The 20,176-nt window shown below is 40.7% G+C and overlaps 2 protein-coding genes across 2 annotated transcripts in view; both read right to left on the bottom strand.

The window, feature by feature from the left end:
- Positions 1-357, bottom strand: part of LOC139919551 (titin-like) — a 121,463-nt gene extending 121,106 nt beyond the window's left edge. The window contains exon 1 of the mRNA XM_078286282.1: positions 292-357. Within this exon, the coding sequence (XP_078142408.1) occupies positions 292-310 (19 nt within the window). The 5' untranslated portion in view covers positions 311-357. The remainder of the gene's footprint in view (positions 1-291) is intronic.
- A 10,237-nt stretch (positions 358-10,594) lies between these two features.
- LOC144539873 (titin-like) overlaps positions 10,595-20,176 on the bottom strand; it is a 61,981-nt gene continuing 52,399 nt past the window's right edge. Inside the window, exons 52-66 of the mRNA XM_078286143.1 lie at positions 19,204-19,499; positions 18,542-18,829; positions 17,563-17,679; positions 17,057-17,339; positions 16,417-16,597; positions 15,565-15,642; positions 14,959-15,226; positions 14,313-14,522; positions 13,766-13,843; positions 13,656-13,682; positions 13,200-13,256; positions 13,060-13,104; positions 12,703-12,762; positions 11,778-11,833; positions 10,595-10,642 (exon numbers count right to left, since the gene is read on the bottom strand). Coding sequence (XP_078142269.1) covers positions 10,595-10,642; positions 11,778-11,833; positions 12,703-12,762; positions 13,060-13,104; positions 13,200-13,256; positions 13,656-13,682; positions 13,766-13,843; positions 14,313-14,522; positions 14,959-15,226; positions 15,565-15,642; positions 16,417-16,597; positions 17,057-17,339; positions 17,563-17,679; positions 18,542-18,829; positions 19,204-19,499 — 2,092 coding nt within the window. The remainder of the gene's footprint in view (positions 10,643-11,777; positions 11,834-12,702; positions 12,763-13,059; positions 13,105-13,199; positions 13,257-13,655; positions 13,683-13,765; positions 13,844-14,312; positions 14,523-14,958; positions 15,227-15,564; positions 15,643-16,416; positions 16,598-17,056; positions 17,340-17,562; positions 17,680-18,541; positions 18,830-19,203; positions 19,500-20,176) is intronic.

Genomic DNA, 20,176 nt, shown 5'->3' with positions numbered 1-20,176 from the left:
CAACATTAACACTGGTGCAGAGGAACACTCAACAACATTGAATGATGGACAATGACATGAATGACACAAATGAAGACGGACGTTAATATGTTGGACATTAGAATATCACAAAGGATGGATGGCTAATGGATAGATGGGCAGATGGATGAATGGATACATGGATGGTAGACGGATGGACTGATTGGATCAAATGATTAAATAGGGACTGGATGAAGATTAGATGAGTCATCTTAGATGGGATGAAAGGGCTCCTGGGTCATCAGTTGGAGGGTTCAGCGGCCTTCGTCTCACCTCGTTTGGCGCCCGGCATGCCCGGAGTCTCCAATGCCCCATCCTCCCCTTCACCTTCCCAGTCGTCTGAAGGAACCAACTCCCAGCCCCAGGCCTCCTCCTCTTCCTCGCCTTCATTTACTATGCCCTCAAACTCCTCTTCAAACACCTCCTCCTCCTGCTGGGTGGCGACCTTCCTCATCTGCACAGCTCCAGGAGAAACCTCCTTCACCAAGGGAATCTTCCCTTTACCAGGCTTTGCTGGTTCTGCAGCCTTCTCCTCCTCCGCTGATGGCTTCTTAGGGACCTTTTTGAGACTTACAGGTTCAATAGAGTCTTTTGGGGAAACTGCACTAGGCAGCTTTTTCACCTTTCCTGCACTTGGTTTTCTCTCGAAAGGAACTGACTCAAGTTCTTTAGGCTTTGGCTTCTCAACTTTAGGTGACGGGGTCTTTTTCAGCTCAACCTTCTTGATCTGCTCCACAGGCTTCAAGGCTATTTCTTCTTTTTCCTTTTCTTTACCCACTCTAGGTGAGGGTGTCTTTTTTAGTTCTACACCTTTCTTCATGGTCTCTGTGTGTTTTTGTGCTATTTCTTTCCCTTTTTCCTCTGCTTCTTTCTGTGGTGTCTCTTCTTTCTTGACTGGGGCTATCTTTCCCGGAGGACTGGGCTTTTTGGCAGCAACAGCTGGCTCCTCTTTCTCCTTAAGTTTCTCAGCCTCCTTCTCAGGTGTTTCAGTCCTTTCAACTTTCCTAAGCTGCTGTTCCTTGGGCTCTTTAGGAGTTTCAACTCTTGGAGTTCTGCTGGGTGCTTTTGTGTCCACAGGCTTCTTTTTCTCCTCTTCAAGTGATTTTTCTGGCTTTTCTTCAGCTTTGGGGACCTTGGTGAAAGGCTTCAGTACAACCTGCTCATTCTCTTTATCTGGTGTGGCAGTGATTTTAGCTTTGGCACGCAGCTTATCAGCATCTGTAGGCTCCTCATCCTTAGGTACTTCATCAAACTGCTTCTTCTGCGTAATCTCCTCCTGGTCTTTACTAACATAAGGAGCTGTGTCTGGACTCGTGGAAGGAGGAGTGTGTTCATCTTTTAGTCGTCTTGCAGCAGCAGTGGGTTGATCTTTCTGTGGTGTCTCACTTCTCTTGAATGGTGTCAGTTCAGTATCTTTCTTTGCCTCACTTCCTTTTTTAGCTTTTGGTGGCTCAGCTGCTTCCGGTTTCTGTGGTTTTTCAAATGGTTTCAGTTTCACTATTTCTTGCTCTTCCTCTTCCTTCGGCAATTTCTTAATTTTCTTTTTAGTTAAATCTGGTTCAGATTCTTCATCTTTCAGCACTTTAGGGGTTCTTGTCCATCTTGTCTTCTCATCTTCTGCTTCCAGCCTTTCAGCTTCCTCCACATAGCCCAGTTCAGATGCCTCTTCATCTGCAGTGAAGACTCGTTCAGTTCTTCCAAGTGTTATTACCTCACGATCATCTCTATCGTGAAGTCCGTGAACGGTCAATTCTGTATCATAATGCCTCATCACCTCTGCTCTATGAGTTATTACTTCCTTCTCAGGCTCTTTGGGCTTGGTTGGCACCTTTTTCAGCTTGATCTTTTGTGGTTCTTCCTCTAATTTCACAGGTTTTTCAAATGGTTTCAATTTAACTGATTCTTGCTGCTTATCTGTCTTTGGCAATTTACTTATTTTCTTCTTATCTAAACTTGGCTCCTCAGGTTCCTTGTCCTTCTGTGATTTGGGGGTTCTCGTCCATCCTACTTTCTCCATTTTCTGTACAACTTCAACCCTTTCAGATTCCTCAAAATAGCCCAATTGCACTGTCTCTTCCTCTGCAGTGAAGACTTGTTCAGTTCTTCCAAGTGTTATTATGTCTCGATCATCTCTATCATGAAGTCCATGAACCATCATTTCTGAATCATGATGCCTTGTCACTTCTGCTTTATGAGTTATGACTTCCTTCTCAGGCTCTGGAGGTTTCACTGGAACCTTCTTCAGCTTGATGACTTCTGGTTCTGGTTCCTTCTCTTTGGGTATTCTGGAGAACTTACTCTTCAACTTGGGTGATTCAGGTGTTTTTGCCTCCTGAACAGGAATCTTACCCTTTTGCTTACTAGGTGGCACTGTGGTTGAAGTAGTAAATAGGCTTTTTATAACATACACATGAAATTCACATACAAACAGGAAACTCAACATCTCATTTGAATTTTATAACATAAGACTCTACACATAAGCATAACATACATAACAACACATCCACATGTAAATGCCACACATAAAATCTTCCTATTTTATAATTGTTATAACTCATATAGCAAATATGTATACAATTGTAATTCTTTTTGATAATAAAGCAATCATTTTGTATACCTTTGGTTGGTCCAGGTGCTTTAACTGGTTCCTTGTCTGCAAGAATTTGAATGAAATCAATATTAGTATAGACAACAATACAAACAGTGTTAGGGAAATGGGCAAAGTCTGACACAAAGACAAATAAAGTTTATTAGTTTTTGAAAATAGACAGATACTTGGGTTATATAAGGAAGTGTGGCATGCATTTTTTAAATATTTCCTATTGTTTCCTTTTCACTTCACAGAATATTTTGCACGAAAAGACAACTATTTTCCAGAAGTGAATGCAATGACTTCATCAGGTGTTCAACTTGATGTCCTTTATTTCGTAATCCCTTTCCTCATAAAGTACAAACTATCAAACACTGTGTTGGTCATTGCATGTGTATTAAATTACAGCAAAATATACTCAAGATGCATCAATAGATGTTTTACAAATATCAGTTATAAGGTTATTTGGCTTCAACAATTCAACAGATAAAGTTAATGATACACTCATGTATATTAAAGAATCAATGACAAAAATCCCTGGGTAGCTAAATAGATTATAATGTATACAACAATTAGACTGACAGATTTAGACAGAGTTAGAGTACCAAGGCATTTCTCAAATCAGAGTTCTGATTGCTTGTATGAAGACTGAAGCTGTAAGAAATGCTCAAGGCGAGCAACAGACATTAAAGAGAGCAACATGAATTAAAGTTACAGAAGAGATGTTACCTTCAGGTGGGGAGCCTTTCTCTGTTACAGGAGAAGGTTCAGCCTTTGTGGCTGGTGGAGAGGGTTTCTTCTCCACTGGTGCAGCCTTTGGCTTCTCCACTGGTGAAATTTTAGCTACAAGAACGCCAACTTGATTACAATACTGGCTAAGGTTTGATAAACAAGCTAACTTACTAAAAGAGAAGACAGATACTTGGATAAACAAAACAGACAAAATGAAAGAGTTCAGACTATCATTAAGACTAAAAAAATAATTTCGGAAGAGTACAAACATGAAGTTAAACAACATAAATGGCAAACAGAAGAGGCTACCTGCAGGAGGAATGACTTTTTCTGCTGGAGCAGGAGCAGGTGAAGGCTTTGGTGTCGGTGGAGATGGTTTCTTCTCCTCTGGAGGAGACACTTGGGAATACAAGATACCAAGGTCACAACCAAGAGAACATGCTCAGTAAAGATATGAACCTGACAACACACTGAAACAGACAGTTAAGCAATTGAAGACAGGTGAAAATTATTTAAAGATGGAAGAATGAAGAAAAAGAGACATCAGGTACCAAACAAACAAATCAGAGGCAGCTAAGATGGAAAATAATGTAACAAAACAAAACCAAACAAGATGGAAGATTGCAAAAGAAAAAAGCATAGTAACAGAAAGAGATAACTGTTATTTCAATACAAAAACCAAACAGAAGAAACTACCTGCAGGAGGAGTGACTTTTGCTGCAGGAGCAGGTGAAGGCTTTGGTGTTGGTGGAGATGGCTTCTTCTCCTCTGGAGGAGACACTTGGGAATACAAGATGCCAAGGTCAAGACCAAGAAAACAATATGCTCAGTCAAGATATGGTATATGAGACAAACAGTTGAACTGTAGACAATACACATGAAGATGATCTATGCAAAGAAGACTGAGGACAAGTACACAACAAGGAGGAAACAAACATTAGACAGCTGAAATGGGAAATGATAAAAAAAACAAAAAAAAACCCAATATGGCTAACTCTTGATCAGCCAGCAAACTCAAAGAGAGATGGAACAGATACTTCAACAAATAAAACAAACAGAAGAAACTACCTGCAGGAGGAGTGACTTTCGCTACAGGAGCAGGAGCAGGTGAAGGCTTTGGTGTCGGTGGAGATGGTTTCTTCTCCTCTGGAGGAGACACTTGGGAATACAAGATGCCAAGGTCATGACCAAGAAATCAACATGGTCAGCCAAGATATCGTATGAAACAAACAGTTAAACCATGTAAGTCAATACATGTGAAGATGATTAAAGCATAGAAGACTGAGGACAAGTAGACAACAAGGAGGAAACAAACACCAGACAGAGTAAATGGGAGAAAGGAGAAAAAAGAAAAACAATATGGCTAGCCCCTAATTAGCCATCAAAGTCAAAGAAAGAGGAAACAGATATTTCAATAAACAAAACAAACAGAAGAAACTACCTGCAGGAGGAGTGACTTTCGCTGCAGGAGCAGGAGCAGGTGAAGGCTTTTGTGTTGGTGGAGATGGTTTCTTCTCCTCTGGAGGAGACACTTAGGAATACAAGATGCCAGGTCATGACCAAGAAATCAACATGGTCAGCCAAGATTTAACAATGACAAAACAGGTAAACAAACACACAAATAATGGGACAGAATACAAGTGAGGATTTGAAAGATGATTTAGACAGGAAAGAATTCATCCCAACTGACAACAGAACAAACAAGTGGTGGGAGTGACAGGACCAAACAAGTGAAAGGATGGAAAATGATGTAGAAAAAGATTCTCAACAAAATGGAAGATGTTAATAAACCAAGAAAGTACTCTTTAGTACTTGATGTACCTTGTAGAGGAGTGACATCATCTGAAACTGAAACAGGGACCTCCTCAATAGAAACCCTGTGGTCTGCTTTTGAAGAAGCAACACACAACAGTTCACATTTTGACAAACGCATTACAACAGACAATAGACAACCATCCAAGAAAGGTTCATAGAAAGGTGTATGCACTGCACATACACATACATGTGGAACAGTTGTTAATGACAAGCAATGCATACTGTAATGCTACTAAGGTTAGTTTAGTTTAGTTTAGTTAGTGCACCACTGCATCATTTTTGCTTTTCAAGAGGTAATGCTGTATCGCAAGGAATTAGAAAGAGGTGTGAGTATGGTAAAAGTGAGATGTTAAACTAAAATCTCTACAGTATATTTCAGTTATAAGAGGGGTCGATCTTATGACGATCTTATGACGATCATATGAACCTGATGGGCTCAATTAAGAAAGAATACCTTTCCGAGGGATCTGTTGTTGTACCCTCTGTGTTCCCTTCTTTGCTTTCTTGCCATCTTCTTTTGGCGGTAGAGGTTTAGTTGTGGTGATTTTCTCCTCTTTAGGTGGTTGCAGGTCAGAGGAACCCACCACGTCCTCAGCAGGGGTAATTTCTTTAGATGGAGGAGAAACAATTGTCTTGGGTGGAACAGTTTCTTCCTTAGGCAGCAGATCTTTCTTCTGTGGTCTAACTTGTTTGGGAGGAAGAGATATTTTAGTTGGCATATCTTTGTCTTTAGGGATAGCTTTCTTGGGTATAGCTTTCTCTTCAGGAGGAACAACTCCTTTGGAAAGTGAAGACACATCTGTCCTCACAGGGGAGATCTCTTCCTTTGTTGGTGAATCAGGTTCCTTTGATGGTGTAATTTCTTCCTCAAGAAAGACCGCTTTCTTAGGTGGTGGAACCTTGTCTGGAGACACTTCCCTCATAGTTGGAATAGTTCTCATCACTGGGACAATTTCTTCCTCAAGAGACACTTCTCTTGACACAAGAGTAGCTTTCTGCAGAGGTAAAATGTCTTCAGGATAATTTTTTTCTGCAGCTGCAGGAGCTTCTATGGATGGTGTGATTTCTTCCTTGGGAGAGTCCATCTTTTTATGCATTCTTACTTCTCTCTTGGGAGGAATGGCTGTCTTAGGAGACGAAACCTCTTTCTTGACTGCAACAGTTGTTTTGGGTAGAGGAGCTACACCTTTCTTGGTTGGAGGTGAGACGACCTTCACAGGAGGGGGAGAAATGGACCTCTGAGATGGAACTTCTTCCACTCCAATAGAGTCAGCTTGCTTAGCTGGAGTAACTTCCTGAGGTATGCTTGCTTTCTTTGGTGGAGTGACTTCTTTATGGGTAGCAGCTATTTTGAGTGGGGCAGCATCTTCCACTGAAGTAGTTCTTTCATATGTAACATGCTCTTCAGCATGCACTAATACATGTGATTCAGTAACTTCTCTCTGTGAAACAAATGACCTGTCCTCTCTACCTGAGATTTCCTCTGTATAAGTTATAGGAACTTTAACGTCTCTCAGTTTACTGTCTTGTATAGTTTTCTTAGGTGTCAGTTCTTCTTTCTTGGATGGCATTCCTGCCTTGGAATGAGAGACCTCTTTCTTTGTTGGAACAGCTTGTTTGGGTGGAGGTGCGACATCTCTCTTGGCTGGAGGAAAGACAGCTTTCTTTAGAGGTGGAGAGACAGACCTCCGAGTTGAAATTTCTTCCCTCAGGACCTCAGCTTCATCTTCTTTATCATGAGTGACAGAAATTATTGGTTCAATGTCTTCTGGTTTTTCAACCTCATATTCAGTGTATGTTAACTCAATGTCCTCTAGTGGTTCAGCTACATCTTCTGCATATTCATCTGGAGTGTCTTCGACCTGCAGATCTTCACTGTACCACATAGGAACCTCCTCCTTTGCTATCTCCCTCTGTTGTCTTATCTCCCTTTTCAAAGACATATCTTCTTTCACTCTGGATTCCATGTGCTCTTCTCTCCTTTCATATGTCCTGACCTCCTCTTGCCTGTATCCAACTTCTTCTGCCAAAGAGATCCGCTCACTGAGACCCATCTCCAGAGAAGAATGCTTTCTGTCTTCAACCTTAACTGCTGTTTCCATAAGCTCAGTCCTCATGGGAACTGGGGTAACTTTCAAGATATAGCCCAAGATTCAAGATTTGCACCATGGAGCGGTGGCAAAGAGGAAAGCAACACAGAACAAAAAAATCAGAGGTGTAAAAACACAAATATTCTAATGTAATCTTCATTTTACAACTAAATTGTGAGACATACAATGTCATAAATCACTACCTCTCTGTTGTGGAGTTTCTTTAGGCTGAGGCTGGACTTCTACTTTTGCAGAAGTGACTTGCTCTGCTTTCTGGGGTACTACAATAAATAAATGCACTCAATCAATCTATAAGAAATAGAGAGAAATCTGTGCTAAATTTCCTGAGACATTCCTGAGAAACATTTGGAAGTTTAAGCATACCTTTGGTGGGTGTACTCAGCTCAGGCTTTGGTTTAGCTATTGCTGTTTTTTCCTGTGGTAACTCCCTCTGTTTTACTGTTTTGATAAATGACACAGCATGACAAACAGTAAACAAACACGACAGAACAAACATCAGGACAAAACCTTTCAAGAATTTGCTTAAGATGAGTAAAGGTTCTTAGGATAAAAGATAAAGAGGGTAAATGGAAAGCTCATAGTGAGTAATTATTAGTTAATTACTACACTTTCATTTTGCCATATATATCTACCTTGTAGTTGAGTTGGCTTTTGAGCCTGAAGAATTTGTTTTGGTGTTTCAAGATCTTGTGCTGGTGCTGGTGCTTGTCGGCCAGGCTTCAGTTCTTCTGGTGCTTTTGGTGCCTCTGGAACCTTCTTTGGTGCTTCTGGAACCTTCTTTGGTGCTTCTGGAACCTTCTTTGGTGCTTCTGGAACTGTCTTTGGTGCTTCTGGAGCTTGCTTTGTCACTTCTGGAACCTTCTTTGATGCCTCTGGAACCTTCTTTGGTGTATCTGGAGCCTTCTTTGGCACTTCTGGAATCATCTTTGATGCCTCTGGAACCTTCTTTGGTGTATCTGGAACCTTCTTTGGCACTTCTGGAATCTTCTTTGATGCCTCTGGAACAGTCTTTGGTGTATCTGGAACCTTCTTTGGCACTTCTGGAACCTTCTTTGGTGCTTCTGGAACAGTCTTTGGTGCTTCTGGAACCTTTGCTTCTTTTTCAACAGGCTGTGGTGCCTCTGGAACATACTTGGGTGATTCTTGGACTGGCTTTGTTGTTCGAGGAGCATGGCTTGTTTCTTCTGGGGCATACACTTCAGGAGCATGTCTTGGCTTCTCATGTACTGGTTTCGCTGCCTTAAGAACTGGCTTTGGTGTCTCTGGTACATGTTTTGGAACCTCAGGAATTGCCATTGGCAGTTGAACAGCTTGGCTTGGTTCTTCAGGGGCATATATTGGCTCCTTAGGCGCCACTGGAAGTGACTTAGTTGCCTCAGAGGCATACTTTTGGGCTTCCTTAGTTGCCTCAGGAACATGCTTTGGCAATTCAAGGGCATACCTTGCTGCTTCTGCTTCAGGCTTACCAGCCGTTAACTGTGGTTTTCTTGGAGATTCAGTGACATGTCCAGATGTCCTTGGTTCTGGGACAACTAAAAAGGACATTCATTTATAAGATGATTATATGCATTATCATATTTTGTAAGAGAAACCCAAATGTGCAAATCACACTCTAACGAGCGCTTAGCACACTGAAAGAAATATCCACAAAAGACATGAAAGATTATCATGTAATACCCTACGTACATAAAAAGGCACAAATTAAGAATGATATATTTGCATGAATATATCAAATTCCATGTAAGAAACAATATAAAGATCAAAACAGTACAACAAAACTACCTATCAAGAGCATCTTTGCAGTACCTTTAGTTGGAATAGCTTCAGTCTTGGGTGGAGTAATCTTGGGTACAGATGGTTGAACTACAGGTTCCTCTGGTCTGGGTACAGCTGGCATTTAAGAGAACATTTATTGTTTAACCTACAGGTAATCACTAAGATTTTACATGGAAACAGACGACACTCTTAACGAGTGTCTACCAATGAAAGAGATCATAAAAGACATATCTGAAGCATTACTTTAAAGTCAGAAAAACAGATACAATAACAAAGAGAAAAAAAAATAGGACAGCAAAACCCAAGAATTTAAAGGTCAACTATCAATACCTTTAGTTGGAAGAAGTTCTGTTGTGGAGGGAGTAACTTTGGCTGCAGTTGGTTGAACTACAGGTTCTTCTGGTTTGCGTACAGTTGGTGCTTTAAAGAACATTAGATATATTCAGTACCCTACTGGCTTCTGAGGTCAGTATTCCACACGCTAACGAGTGCTTAGCAGAGAGTTATTTAAAAAAAAAAAACATCTGAATACACAAAACACATAACATGACCCAAAACATAGAATAAGATATATTCCAGCAAGAGTTTCAAGATTAAAAAAAAAAAAAATCTTTCCTGTACCTTTTGTTGCAATAGCTTCAGTCTTGGTTGGAGTAATCTTGTCAGCAATTGGCTGAACTATGGGTTCCTCTGCCTTGGGTACAGCTGGCACTTAGGAAAACATTAAAATGTTTTTTTTACCCTATATGTGACCCTTAGGATTTCCATATTAAGTCAATAGACCCAGCTAGCATTGCGATACTGTGCTTCTCTTTATCATTAGCCTTTTTCAGAGCCAAAGGTGTGAGATGAAATGCTTCCAGCTGATTTACCATCAACTGACATCAATTCGTTTGTAGAAGGATTATATCTAAGATGTAGCCAAACAACCTAAATCATGTATTGCCAACTCCAAATTCATTAGATGATGTTAATTTTAACAACCAATTAAACTCAAGAGGTTAGCACTGAAGAAACAAGACTAAGCTGTGCTACAATGACAAACATACAACAAACACATTAAAGGGCTTGTGATCCCTGAACTATAGGCTCATCTACCTTTCTGTGGAGCCACTTGTTGTTGAGGTGGTTCAGGCTTCCTGGTAGGTTCAACTCTGCGCTCTTCAGGAACTTAGAAGAATTTTAGGGTTTTAATGTCCAAACTACAAGCATCTCTGAACATTCGAGATTTACACAAATAAACGCAAACATCTTGACAGTTAAACATGTAGAACACAGCAGTACAGACACAACACATTAAAGACAAATGAACGTGCTGCCTCGCCAGGAGAACAGTAGTAAAGCAAAGCATTTGCTACTTTACCTCTAGGTTGAGGAGCTTCTGGTATTTTCTTGGGAGCCTGTGGTGGTTCTGGTTCAGGCCTAAATGTGGCCACTTGTGGCTCAGGTGCCACTGTTTTCTGAGGTGGTACTTTAGGCTCAGGCACCATTTTAGGCTCTGGTGTAGGTTTGGGTTGATAAGGTGCAGTAGTGACCTTTCTGGGAATGGTCACTATCTCTGGTTCAGGTTCAGGTTCAGGTTCCGTGTATATTGTGGGTTCTTCAAGGTAACAGAGAAATATTACTGTGAGTCAACACAGAGTACACACAGCTTCAAGAGTTATGGTTAAAAGAAAGAATCAAAAACATAGAACATGTATAACAAACAGACTGACAGATAACTGACAGACAGCGAAGAATGCAATGCTCTGTAGTGAATTACTTCACAGGCATTGTAAGAACAACAGCTGGTACAGTGAAGAACAGCGACAAACACAAATCAGTCGTGACAAAGTCACTTAAGATAACATTCATTATGCACACAAACTGTGGGAGAAAATTTTGAAAAAGATGAAGTACATGTAAAGAGTTTTATTTGATAAGGATAGGATAGTCTGTTTAAGGATAGATCAAAGTGTAACATCAGATACCTGTCCAGGACTCTGTTTCTGAAAATGCAATCTGATGTTCATAATGTTCTAAAAAATAATTTAAAAAATATATAAATATCATTTCAATAAGAAATACTAAATTTATGTTAAAAACGGCAAAAATGTAACATGATACACACTACCTCCCTGTGGCTCTGGTTGGGAATATGCCATCTGAGGTTCATAATATTCTTTGAAGAAAAGAAATTATAAAAATAAACATTTACGTATAAAAATTCTGGAAATAATAGAAAATATATAAATCTGTGTGGAAAAGCTTGCATTAACATTTCTTTTTGATGCCATTTCAAAAGTTTTTCATCTTGCATTTTTTTTTGTTTTCTCTCAAGAATTAAGAATGTAAGACAAGATTTAAGATCAAGAGTCTCAGACAGACAAACCATACAGAGGAAAATAAGTAATCACTAACAACACGGCGTTACCTTCTGGGGCGGGGCGTTCCTCTCGCTGAGGCGGAGCAGCTACAGCGACGTGGGGCTCCGGCTTCTTTGCTTCTGGTACTTTAAAACATTATCAACTATTTCAATTTCTATTTCAAATGCTGACATCGAACATCTTTTGACACAAATACTTTAAGAACTACAGAAATACAAAGAGAAAGAAATTGTTGACAGAAGAAGCACTTCTGAACACATACAAAGAGTGAATGACAGAGTTACACCAACAAGATAGAAAGTATACATAAGTAAGAAGGAATTGCAGAGGAACATGAATAATAATGAAAAGAGAAGTATAAGAGGATACCTTTGACTGGAGCAGGAGGGGGAGCTGCAGGGGCAGAGGGTTTCTCCTCTGGTCTCCTGTAAGCTTCAGGAACTTAAAAGATCAAGAAAGTTCATTTATTAGACTAACTGCCAAGCTCTATTCTCCACTCTGCCATCTACTTCAAGCTCTAGTGAGGGTTAATAAGAGCGTAAGAGAATTGAGTTGGGGTTAACAAGAGTGAAAAACATAAAACATAAAAATGAAACCACTTCTGCACATGAGCAGGTTAAGAGGGGTGAAAGACATAAAGAGACAAGACAGAAGAGACAAGTCAAATACACAAACAAGAAATTATAACTCTGGACATAGAAAAGGTTTTGACCGGCAACTGGTATTTAGTAGACACATGTTGCCTGGAGCGTTTTACATGACGACATGTAAACCAAGTGGACAGACAAGCATCTATAGGTTGATACTGATCAGCTGGCTTGTTACAGTACAGCCATAAGCTTTGTTGAACAGCCAGAAGCTGCTTTTAGCTGCCTTTAGCATTATACCTTCGGGGATTTCTTCTCTTATTCCAACTTGTGTCCTGTCAACAATCTCTTCAACAGGTTCTCTCTCTTCTGCTGAAGGAGAAACGTGAACTTAGAAAATGCCCTAACATCTCAGCTCACTGACATGGACTGATGATAAAATTCAGTCGCATGTCATTAAACAACTAAAAAAGTCACAAACAACGCGGATGAGATGGAAGGGATGTACACCGAATAAACAACAACCAATGAGGGAAGATACAGATAACAGAGAAACGTAATGGCAAATGACATCAACAGAGATGAAAACAGACACTGGACAGAAACAATTAACATGAGAACAGAGTTTAAGACACAGACAGACAATGTGATGATTTGTTATTGTATTGATGAGGGAAATATCATCCAAAACAGAATCATATTGATACCTGTGACAGAAGAGTACTGAAGAGATACACTTTCCTCTTGAAATGTCCAACTTTCATAAGCTAGCATAAGGATAATTGATGGTTAGAATATACTATAATATAAATAAATATACTATACATTATACACAAATGATTTAAAGTGCTCACAATTATTGAGGATGATGGTTTAAGGATGATAATGATATGTTAGGTTTATTATTAGGATGAGGGGTAATGGTTTAATTTTGATGGATGAAATGCAGCAACTGGGTGATTCACATTTCCTCACTCCATCCAAGGGTAAGAATGATTAGAGCCGCAAGTGACAATAGTAATTAGTAATGTTATGATTTTGTAGTCCGCAAAGTTTGTATATACCTTTTACTTCTGTTCTCTCTTCGTAGTGATAAAATTCAGATGAATCTTTTGGTAGAAAAGTGAGACATTTGTGAATGAAAGGAGCCAACGTAAGGCTGGGATAAGATTTAATATAAACTGTTAAAGTGTCCCAGTCTTACCTCTGTAAGCAACCATAGATGGTGCATCTGGTACTTGAATCGGTGTATCTGGGACATCTAAAGATTTAGCCATACATAGAATTTGAATGAATATATAAATCAGTGAAAATATTATTTATAATATGTTTTGTGACAGTAAGACCTCACATATCTTTTAAAACTTTACAAACTTTGTCAAATTTTGTCAAAGTTTGATCAGGAAGTGATGCCTACTTAAATTATGTGAAACTAATTCTGCTGTAGCATGAGAACTTGTAGCTTCACTTGAGGCAATTTTATTTTCTTGTTTAACGTGAAAGGTTGTCATGACCCAACAATCTATGAAACCCATTAAACCTATGGTCCAACTTCAAAGGTAGACCATGGGTCAACTAGGATGTTTTTCATTGTTTAGACCTGAAGACATGTTCAGTTTTACTGTCATTAAGTTGTGCTGTCTGCTCTTAAAGTACTCACCATGAGGAACCTTTCCTAACACAATTTCTGTGAAAGAATAAGATAAAGTGTTATAACTCCAAATAGCACTCACTTTATAGGAACACTGACTGGCTTATAGTTGTACAGACCTTTGCCTGAGAGGTAAAGCTCAGCTGTGCTTCGAGCCTCTCCCATGGGCTCCAGCCGTGCTATCACAGAGTAAACGCCTGAGAGGGTGGGGACATTGTTCACTGTCAGTTAATGCCATTACCAGTGAGGAATTACTGTGGTACTTCAATTTGGTAAAACATTTTAACTGCAAATCCTCTATAGGAGTTTATGTACAGTCAACCATCAGTATGGACTACACTGGGGATCCCTAGTCACCACCATTCAGTTAGTTCTGTTTAGTAATCCTAGTCTAAAAGTTAAACTTATAAAACAGGGCAAAGTAGGGCAAGATATTATTTAATTCTCTGTCCACGGTTTTATTTAACAACAAGTAGTTTTGCCCGTTTGTAATTAATAGTATTGAGAGCTGTGGAAAACAGCCTGCATGAAGGTGGTGACAGTGGATCCTGAAGTCACCACAGGTTGACTGCTCCTAAAGCCATAACAGTTGAAATGTTTTTCCAAAGTGAAGTATTGTTTAAATGAATCTATTTCATTTTGTCACATCGCTGTTCCTTGACAAACCTTCGTCCTCAGCAGTTACATTGCGGATGATCATAAAGTGTCGTCGGCCCTCAGTCCTGAAGTTATATTTTGGGCTCTCTTTAAGCTCCCATGCGTCTTTATACCATGTAACGGTGGCGTTGTCAAAGGACAACTCGCACTCGAAGGTTGCAGACTGGCGCTCATTGACCTCAATGCTTCGGATGCATTTGGTGAACTGAATTTGGTCAGCTAAAACCGGATAATTAGAGTTAGTTTAGATTGAAGTTTCTGATAACATGTTTCAGAATATTAGATTCATCTTAGCTTAAAAAGTTTATTATTTTATTTGTGTTATTCACATTATAACTATTTGAACTTTTGAGTCTTGACTTAAGTTAAATGCAGAGGAAACATGGAACATGGAACAGAAAACAGAAATCTACAGAACATTAAGATAATGACATATGCGTCACATGTAAACCAACAGGTTCAAAGAGATCAGTAGGTGGCGTCCTACAGACAAAACCAACAGCGAGAGCCATGTTAGTTTGAGCAGTGCTACTCACCTGGCTTGTGATCAGCTCCTGATAACAAAATGAAGGAGGGGATACCAAATCTTGTTAGACTACAGACACAGACACGTGTCCATCAGACATGACAGAACACTTAGGACAAGCAGCCTTACCTGAGACCGTGAGCTTGGCGTTGGAGATGTGTGGGCCACACACCACGCGGTAGTTGCCCTGGTCTTTAGCTTGGCAGTTCTTGATTTTCAGATAGTGGTGATCTCCCACTACGCTAATGTCGTATTTGTTGCTGCTGTCCAGTTTCTGGGTGCCCTTGTACCAGGTCAGGGTGATCTCTGGGTAATTGATCTTGACCTGACACTCAAACACGGCCGTCTGGCTCTCAGCGGCTGTCTGGTCTGTAATATCTTTCATCACGGAAACGGGCTGTGAATTCAAATCATTGTCAGGATTTAATAAATGGAGATTGATTGAAACTTGCTGCTCAGGTGTGATGCATAAAGCTGACAGCTTCAGTGGACTCTATATACAAGACAGGTTTGAATTCATCGTAATATAAGATTAGTAGCAAGTATCATACCTAGTAGTATAGTATCTACCTATAGTAGCATGTACCTACAAAGACTATCCTATGACACTTAATAATGATTATATATACAGAGGGCTCTTTGTTTACAAGTGTGAATATTACAATAGGCTTCTAAAGTTAGACTTGGTATGTTTTAATTGCAAACCCATACTAATGTGCTGGAGGTATTGAGTACCTCTGAGCCAACGCGTCCCTCCAGCTGCTGGATGAGTCTGGCCATGTCCTCCTCTTCCACCCTGCCGCCGCGCTCCACCTCCTGCAGCAGGACAGAGGACAGGTAAGACAGTGAAACTGGGGGAGGAACTATGGATCCGTCCCGGTCCATCCGTTTGTCCGTCTGGCGGTCCGTCACGCACAATATCTCGGACGCCACTGACTGGATTTTGACAAAGCTTCGGGGAATGATGCACGTCATTGCTCCATTCCAGCATTTTCAAAATTGCAGTCATTGGCCTAAAGGGGGTGCTACAATGTTTATTTACTTGTTACTGATTGGCCCAAAGGGTGCCAGCATCATTCGAGGGGGGCGACATTTTTACTTGTTGTTGGTTGTTGTAAAATCCCATTGCAGATGAAAGACGTATCAAAATACTGTCTAGATACTTGTGCTCCACCATACATTTAAACACAAGTTTAAATATGACTCAGGGAAATCAGATTCCAATCCTTCTTGGGGCTACAGTATTTACACTTTTTTGTAATGTAGCTTTGAGCCCTTTTCAAGACACAAGCTAGATGTTTATTTTATCTGCAATTGATTTTTAATGCCTGGTATAAATGGGATCAAAAACATAAGGTTGGTTTGTGTTTTTTGCGCTTGATTCATTCGTAAAAATTTGCACCCAGCCTGATCCAAACCTGACTGTGTGAGCCTGAACCTGACTGAATTTTTCTAATTTTGCTAATGGGTATAAAGCCCAACCATAACCTGAAAAATGAAGTGAGAAATTTGGTCCAAACCAACACAAACCTGCTGTGTCCCATCAGTTTCAGGATAATGTGTGCACCATGTTCTTTCTCTCACCACTCTTCCAGTCTCCATCTCTTTCTCCTTCTTCAGGAACTCGATGGCCTGGAGAATTGCGCGGTAGTCGTGGATTTCGTGTTCCCGCAGGATCCTTTCGTAGTCTTTGGGATCGTGACCTCTCAGCAACTCTACAATATCAATGTCTCCCTCTTTCTTGGGACTCTTCTGCTTGGAAGGAGTCCTGCCACATACCAAATACAAGTCAGTGCCAAGTGCTTAGAGATGCTACAGTGATTGAGGTGTGATTGACCTGTGCCTTGAAAACACAAATGTAGAAGTTAGCATGAAGTGCCCAGACACTGAGGTAGTCCTAAGGTGGAAAAGCCTTGGAACCAGGCCAGTAAGCCTTGAGACTCTAAAACATCTCCTTTGAAACTAATGCAAAGGAAAGTTTGGCAAGGACAGATCTTTGCCAAAACAACACCATGTGCCTCTGCTTGTCGACAGGACCAGTATGCAGGTTGTCTCTTATTCCATAGGATGACCAATACGTTTCTCCTGGTGTCCACTTCACTGTCTCCCCTCCCATCCATCCTACTGTCTCACTAGAGAAACAAATACTTCAAGAATGTGGTCTGGAAATGAATCATGCTGAAAATATAGTACAAAGAAACACTTGTTTTTGTTCAGAAACACTTACTTCTTCAGCTTAGCCCTGAAGTCTCCCATTCCTTCAGTTTCCTCCTTTTTGGTGACCTCTATATCAGCACTGCATTCAATCTCTCCGTGTTTGTTGGCGGCGACACATCTGTACTGGCCGGAGTCAGATTTAGTCACTTCTCTGATCTCCAGCTTGGCCTCCTGGCCCTTCTGTTCCACAGAGATACGACCGCCATGTGTGATCTGCCTCCATTTGCCCTTCATCCATTTCACACTGGGGATGGGATCACCTCCGATCTTGGCGATGAAGGTGGCAGTTCCCTCTGCAGAAACAAACGAGATTGAAATTAGCTTCACATGGACTTTTGTCAATGGATCTGTCATCCATAATTACATCTATAATCTGCATTTTCTGTAATTTCTTCATACTACACTCTTAAAAGGAAGTCATTTACAGCAAATCTGTATTTGCAAAAACAAACCTTGTCTTGTTTTTGAACACATCAACAGCAAGGCATATCAACAGTTCTTTAAGAGTGCACTTACTCTCACTGACAGAGACGTTCTTGGGTTCCTCAATGAAGAACAGGTTGTCAAGCCTTTTGACCGGGGCGGCGGCAGCTGGGGCTGCAGCCTCAGTGGGGGCGGCTTTGGCTCCTTTGTCTGAGGAGAAATCATTTAAATAGGTGAATGCTTCAGTAGTAGAAGTATTTCATGTATCCCATTTGGGAAATTTGGAAAACAGAAAAAGTAAAGATGAAACAAGACAGGAAGACAGACATAAAGAGTCAGCACACGTGTGCCATGCTGCACGGAAACAAAACTACCAAGTACTAGCAATAAATAGGAAGTAGGAAACGTGACGTGTTTATCTTGTCTGTATGCTATGCTTGGATAATGGGAAATCAGTTACTTTATAATGTCACCAAGGGCCATTACAGAAGCAAGGCTGAAAAATATTTCAGGGGTATTAAAAAGTACTCAGGCCTAATCATTGACAGGTTTACAAGTCACCACAACATTGAGGCATCAACACACTGCACTAACATTAACAACACACATTTACATGTAAAGTTGCACTAGTAGTAGTACTTCATTGGTCCCATTTTTGGGACATTCTTTATCATTGTATACCAAAAGTAAGACAAAAACAAGACAGGGATACAAATAAAAAAAAACCATTCATTTTCTAAACAGGCAACAGGTATTCCTGCTCTCCTGTATGAAAGCAAGATGGCAAAGTGGAATCTAAACAACCTCTTATGCTCTTGTCAGAGCCTCATTGCAATGAATGCTCAAAACCTCAACATCCATTTTTACTTTACTGATTTGTCGTCTCTGTGGGGAAATTGGTTTGCAGAATGTTTGACATTAAAAGAACAGTTGGAACCAGAAAACACTTCTCAACATATGGATATATCAAAACATAACACAAAAGTGGTGCCACGAATTATCCTGCTAAAGATCTAATGAAAGAACGATGTCAATGAAAGATCTCATTTCCACGTGAATACGACTATGTTACCTTTCACAGTCACCCTGGACTTGCAGAAATCGCTGCCAGTAGCGTTGCTGGCCTTGCAGAGGTAATCCCCTGCATCGCTCTTGGAGGCCTGGCTGACCTCCAGGCAGGCTGTGCCATCCACAAACGTGATTCTGGTGTTTCCACTGGATTTCAGCTCCCTCCTGTCCTTCATCCACTGGATCGTCAGAGGAGGAGAACCACAGATGTGGCATCTGAGGCTCAGTTTCTCCCCCTCGCTCACTGTCACTGGATTTAGGGGGATGTCAAATTTTGGAGCCATGCCAGTTTCTGAAGAAGTGGTGGGAAAGAAGCAGGACAGTTAAAGATATTTGGTTTAGAAAGAGCAACAAGACAGCGTTAAGGAACCCTTTTCTGCAGAATTCGACACAATCATGTCTCTGTTAAGAACAGTCTTTCCTTTTTTCAAGAGACCCGTGCATGGAACGATAAAGGGAACACATACTACAAAATATCACAACACATCTAACGTTCAGCATTCAAAGGATAAATAAGTTTAAAAAAGTCAAATACTGAAGACACTTTTGTAAAATACATATATACTGTATATACATATACTGTATATATACTGAATGCACCTTATTCTTTTTATGTACTTTTATGTCTATTTTAACATGTAGACAATATCATTCAAACACACACACCTGAGATGTTCAGGGACACCTGACATGAAGCTTTGCCAGCCTCATTGGTGGCCTCACAAGAGTACATGCCACTGTCATAGACCGCAGAGTCTCTGACACATAGCACAGCCACGTTGTTCTTGAAGCTGATGTCATACTTGTCGGAGCTGGAGATTTCACGGTTGTCCTTGTACCAGGCGATGGTCAGTGGCTGGGAGCCAGACACACGACCCTCCATCTTCACCATCTTACCCACTGAATCCTCCATGGACTCAGAGGGCCTCTTGGTGAAGTTTGGAGGGACTTTGCGCTCTGTTAGTAAAGGAGAAAGTAAAGAATATGAGGCCAACTCATGACAATGATTAGAAACTTGAATGTAAGATCTTATTGACCAGGCCACTGGGCCAGCAGGTTTGCATTAGGGGAAAACAGACAGGCACAAAAACCTGATTCAAAGACACAAATGCAAGACCAAAGCAAACTATCACAGAATGTCCAGCCTATTACCAAATACCTCTACCAGACTATGAAACCCCTTTTCAAACAAACACGAGACCAAGTCAAACAATAACCGTACAACATGTTACCAAGGACCTGTTCCACGTTATGAAATCCCTTTCCATACCAACAATCATAGGACCAAAGCAAATAATAATCATACTGAAGGTTAGCGTTAGTGACTACAACCACATGTGGGGAATGAGATGAGATGAAAGGCGTGTGTTGGTCAGCGTGTTACCTATTTTAACATGAACGTGACAGGTGTCAGATCCTTCGGCATTGGAAATTTCACAAGTGTATTTTCCAGCTGCCTCAGGTCTGTCACTGTTGAGGACCTCCAGAATGCAGGAGGAGTCGGTGGTTTTAACATTATACTGGTAAGAGGCCCAGATCAGCTTGTCGTCCTTCTTCCAGGTGACGTGGGCCCTCTGGCTTCCAGCGTACTTGCACTCGAACCTCAGCGGTTTACCCAGTTCGTGGGAGACGTCCTCCA

Source organism: Centroberyx gerrardi, chromosome 10, assembly GCF_048128805.1.
Source record: "Centroberyx gerrardi isolate f3 chromosome 10, fCenGer3.hap1.cur.20231027, whole genome shotgun sequence".
Taxonomy (NCBI): domain Eukaryota; kingdom Metazoa; phylum Chordata; class Actinopteri; order Beryciformes; family Berycidae; genus Centroberyx; species Centroberyx gerrardi.
The sequence above is the reverse complement of the archived record's forward strand: the minus strand, read 5'-3'. Positions and strand labels throughout refer to the sequence as shown.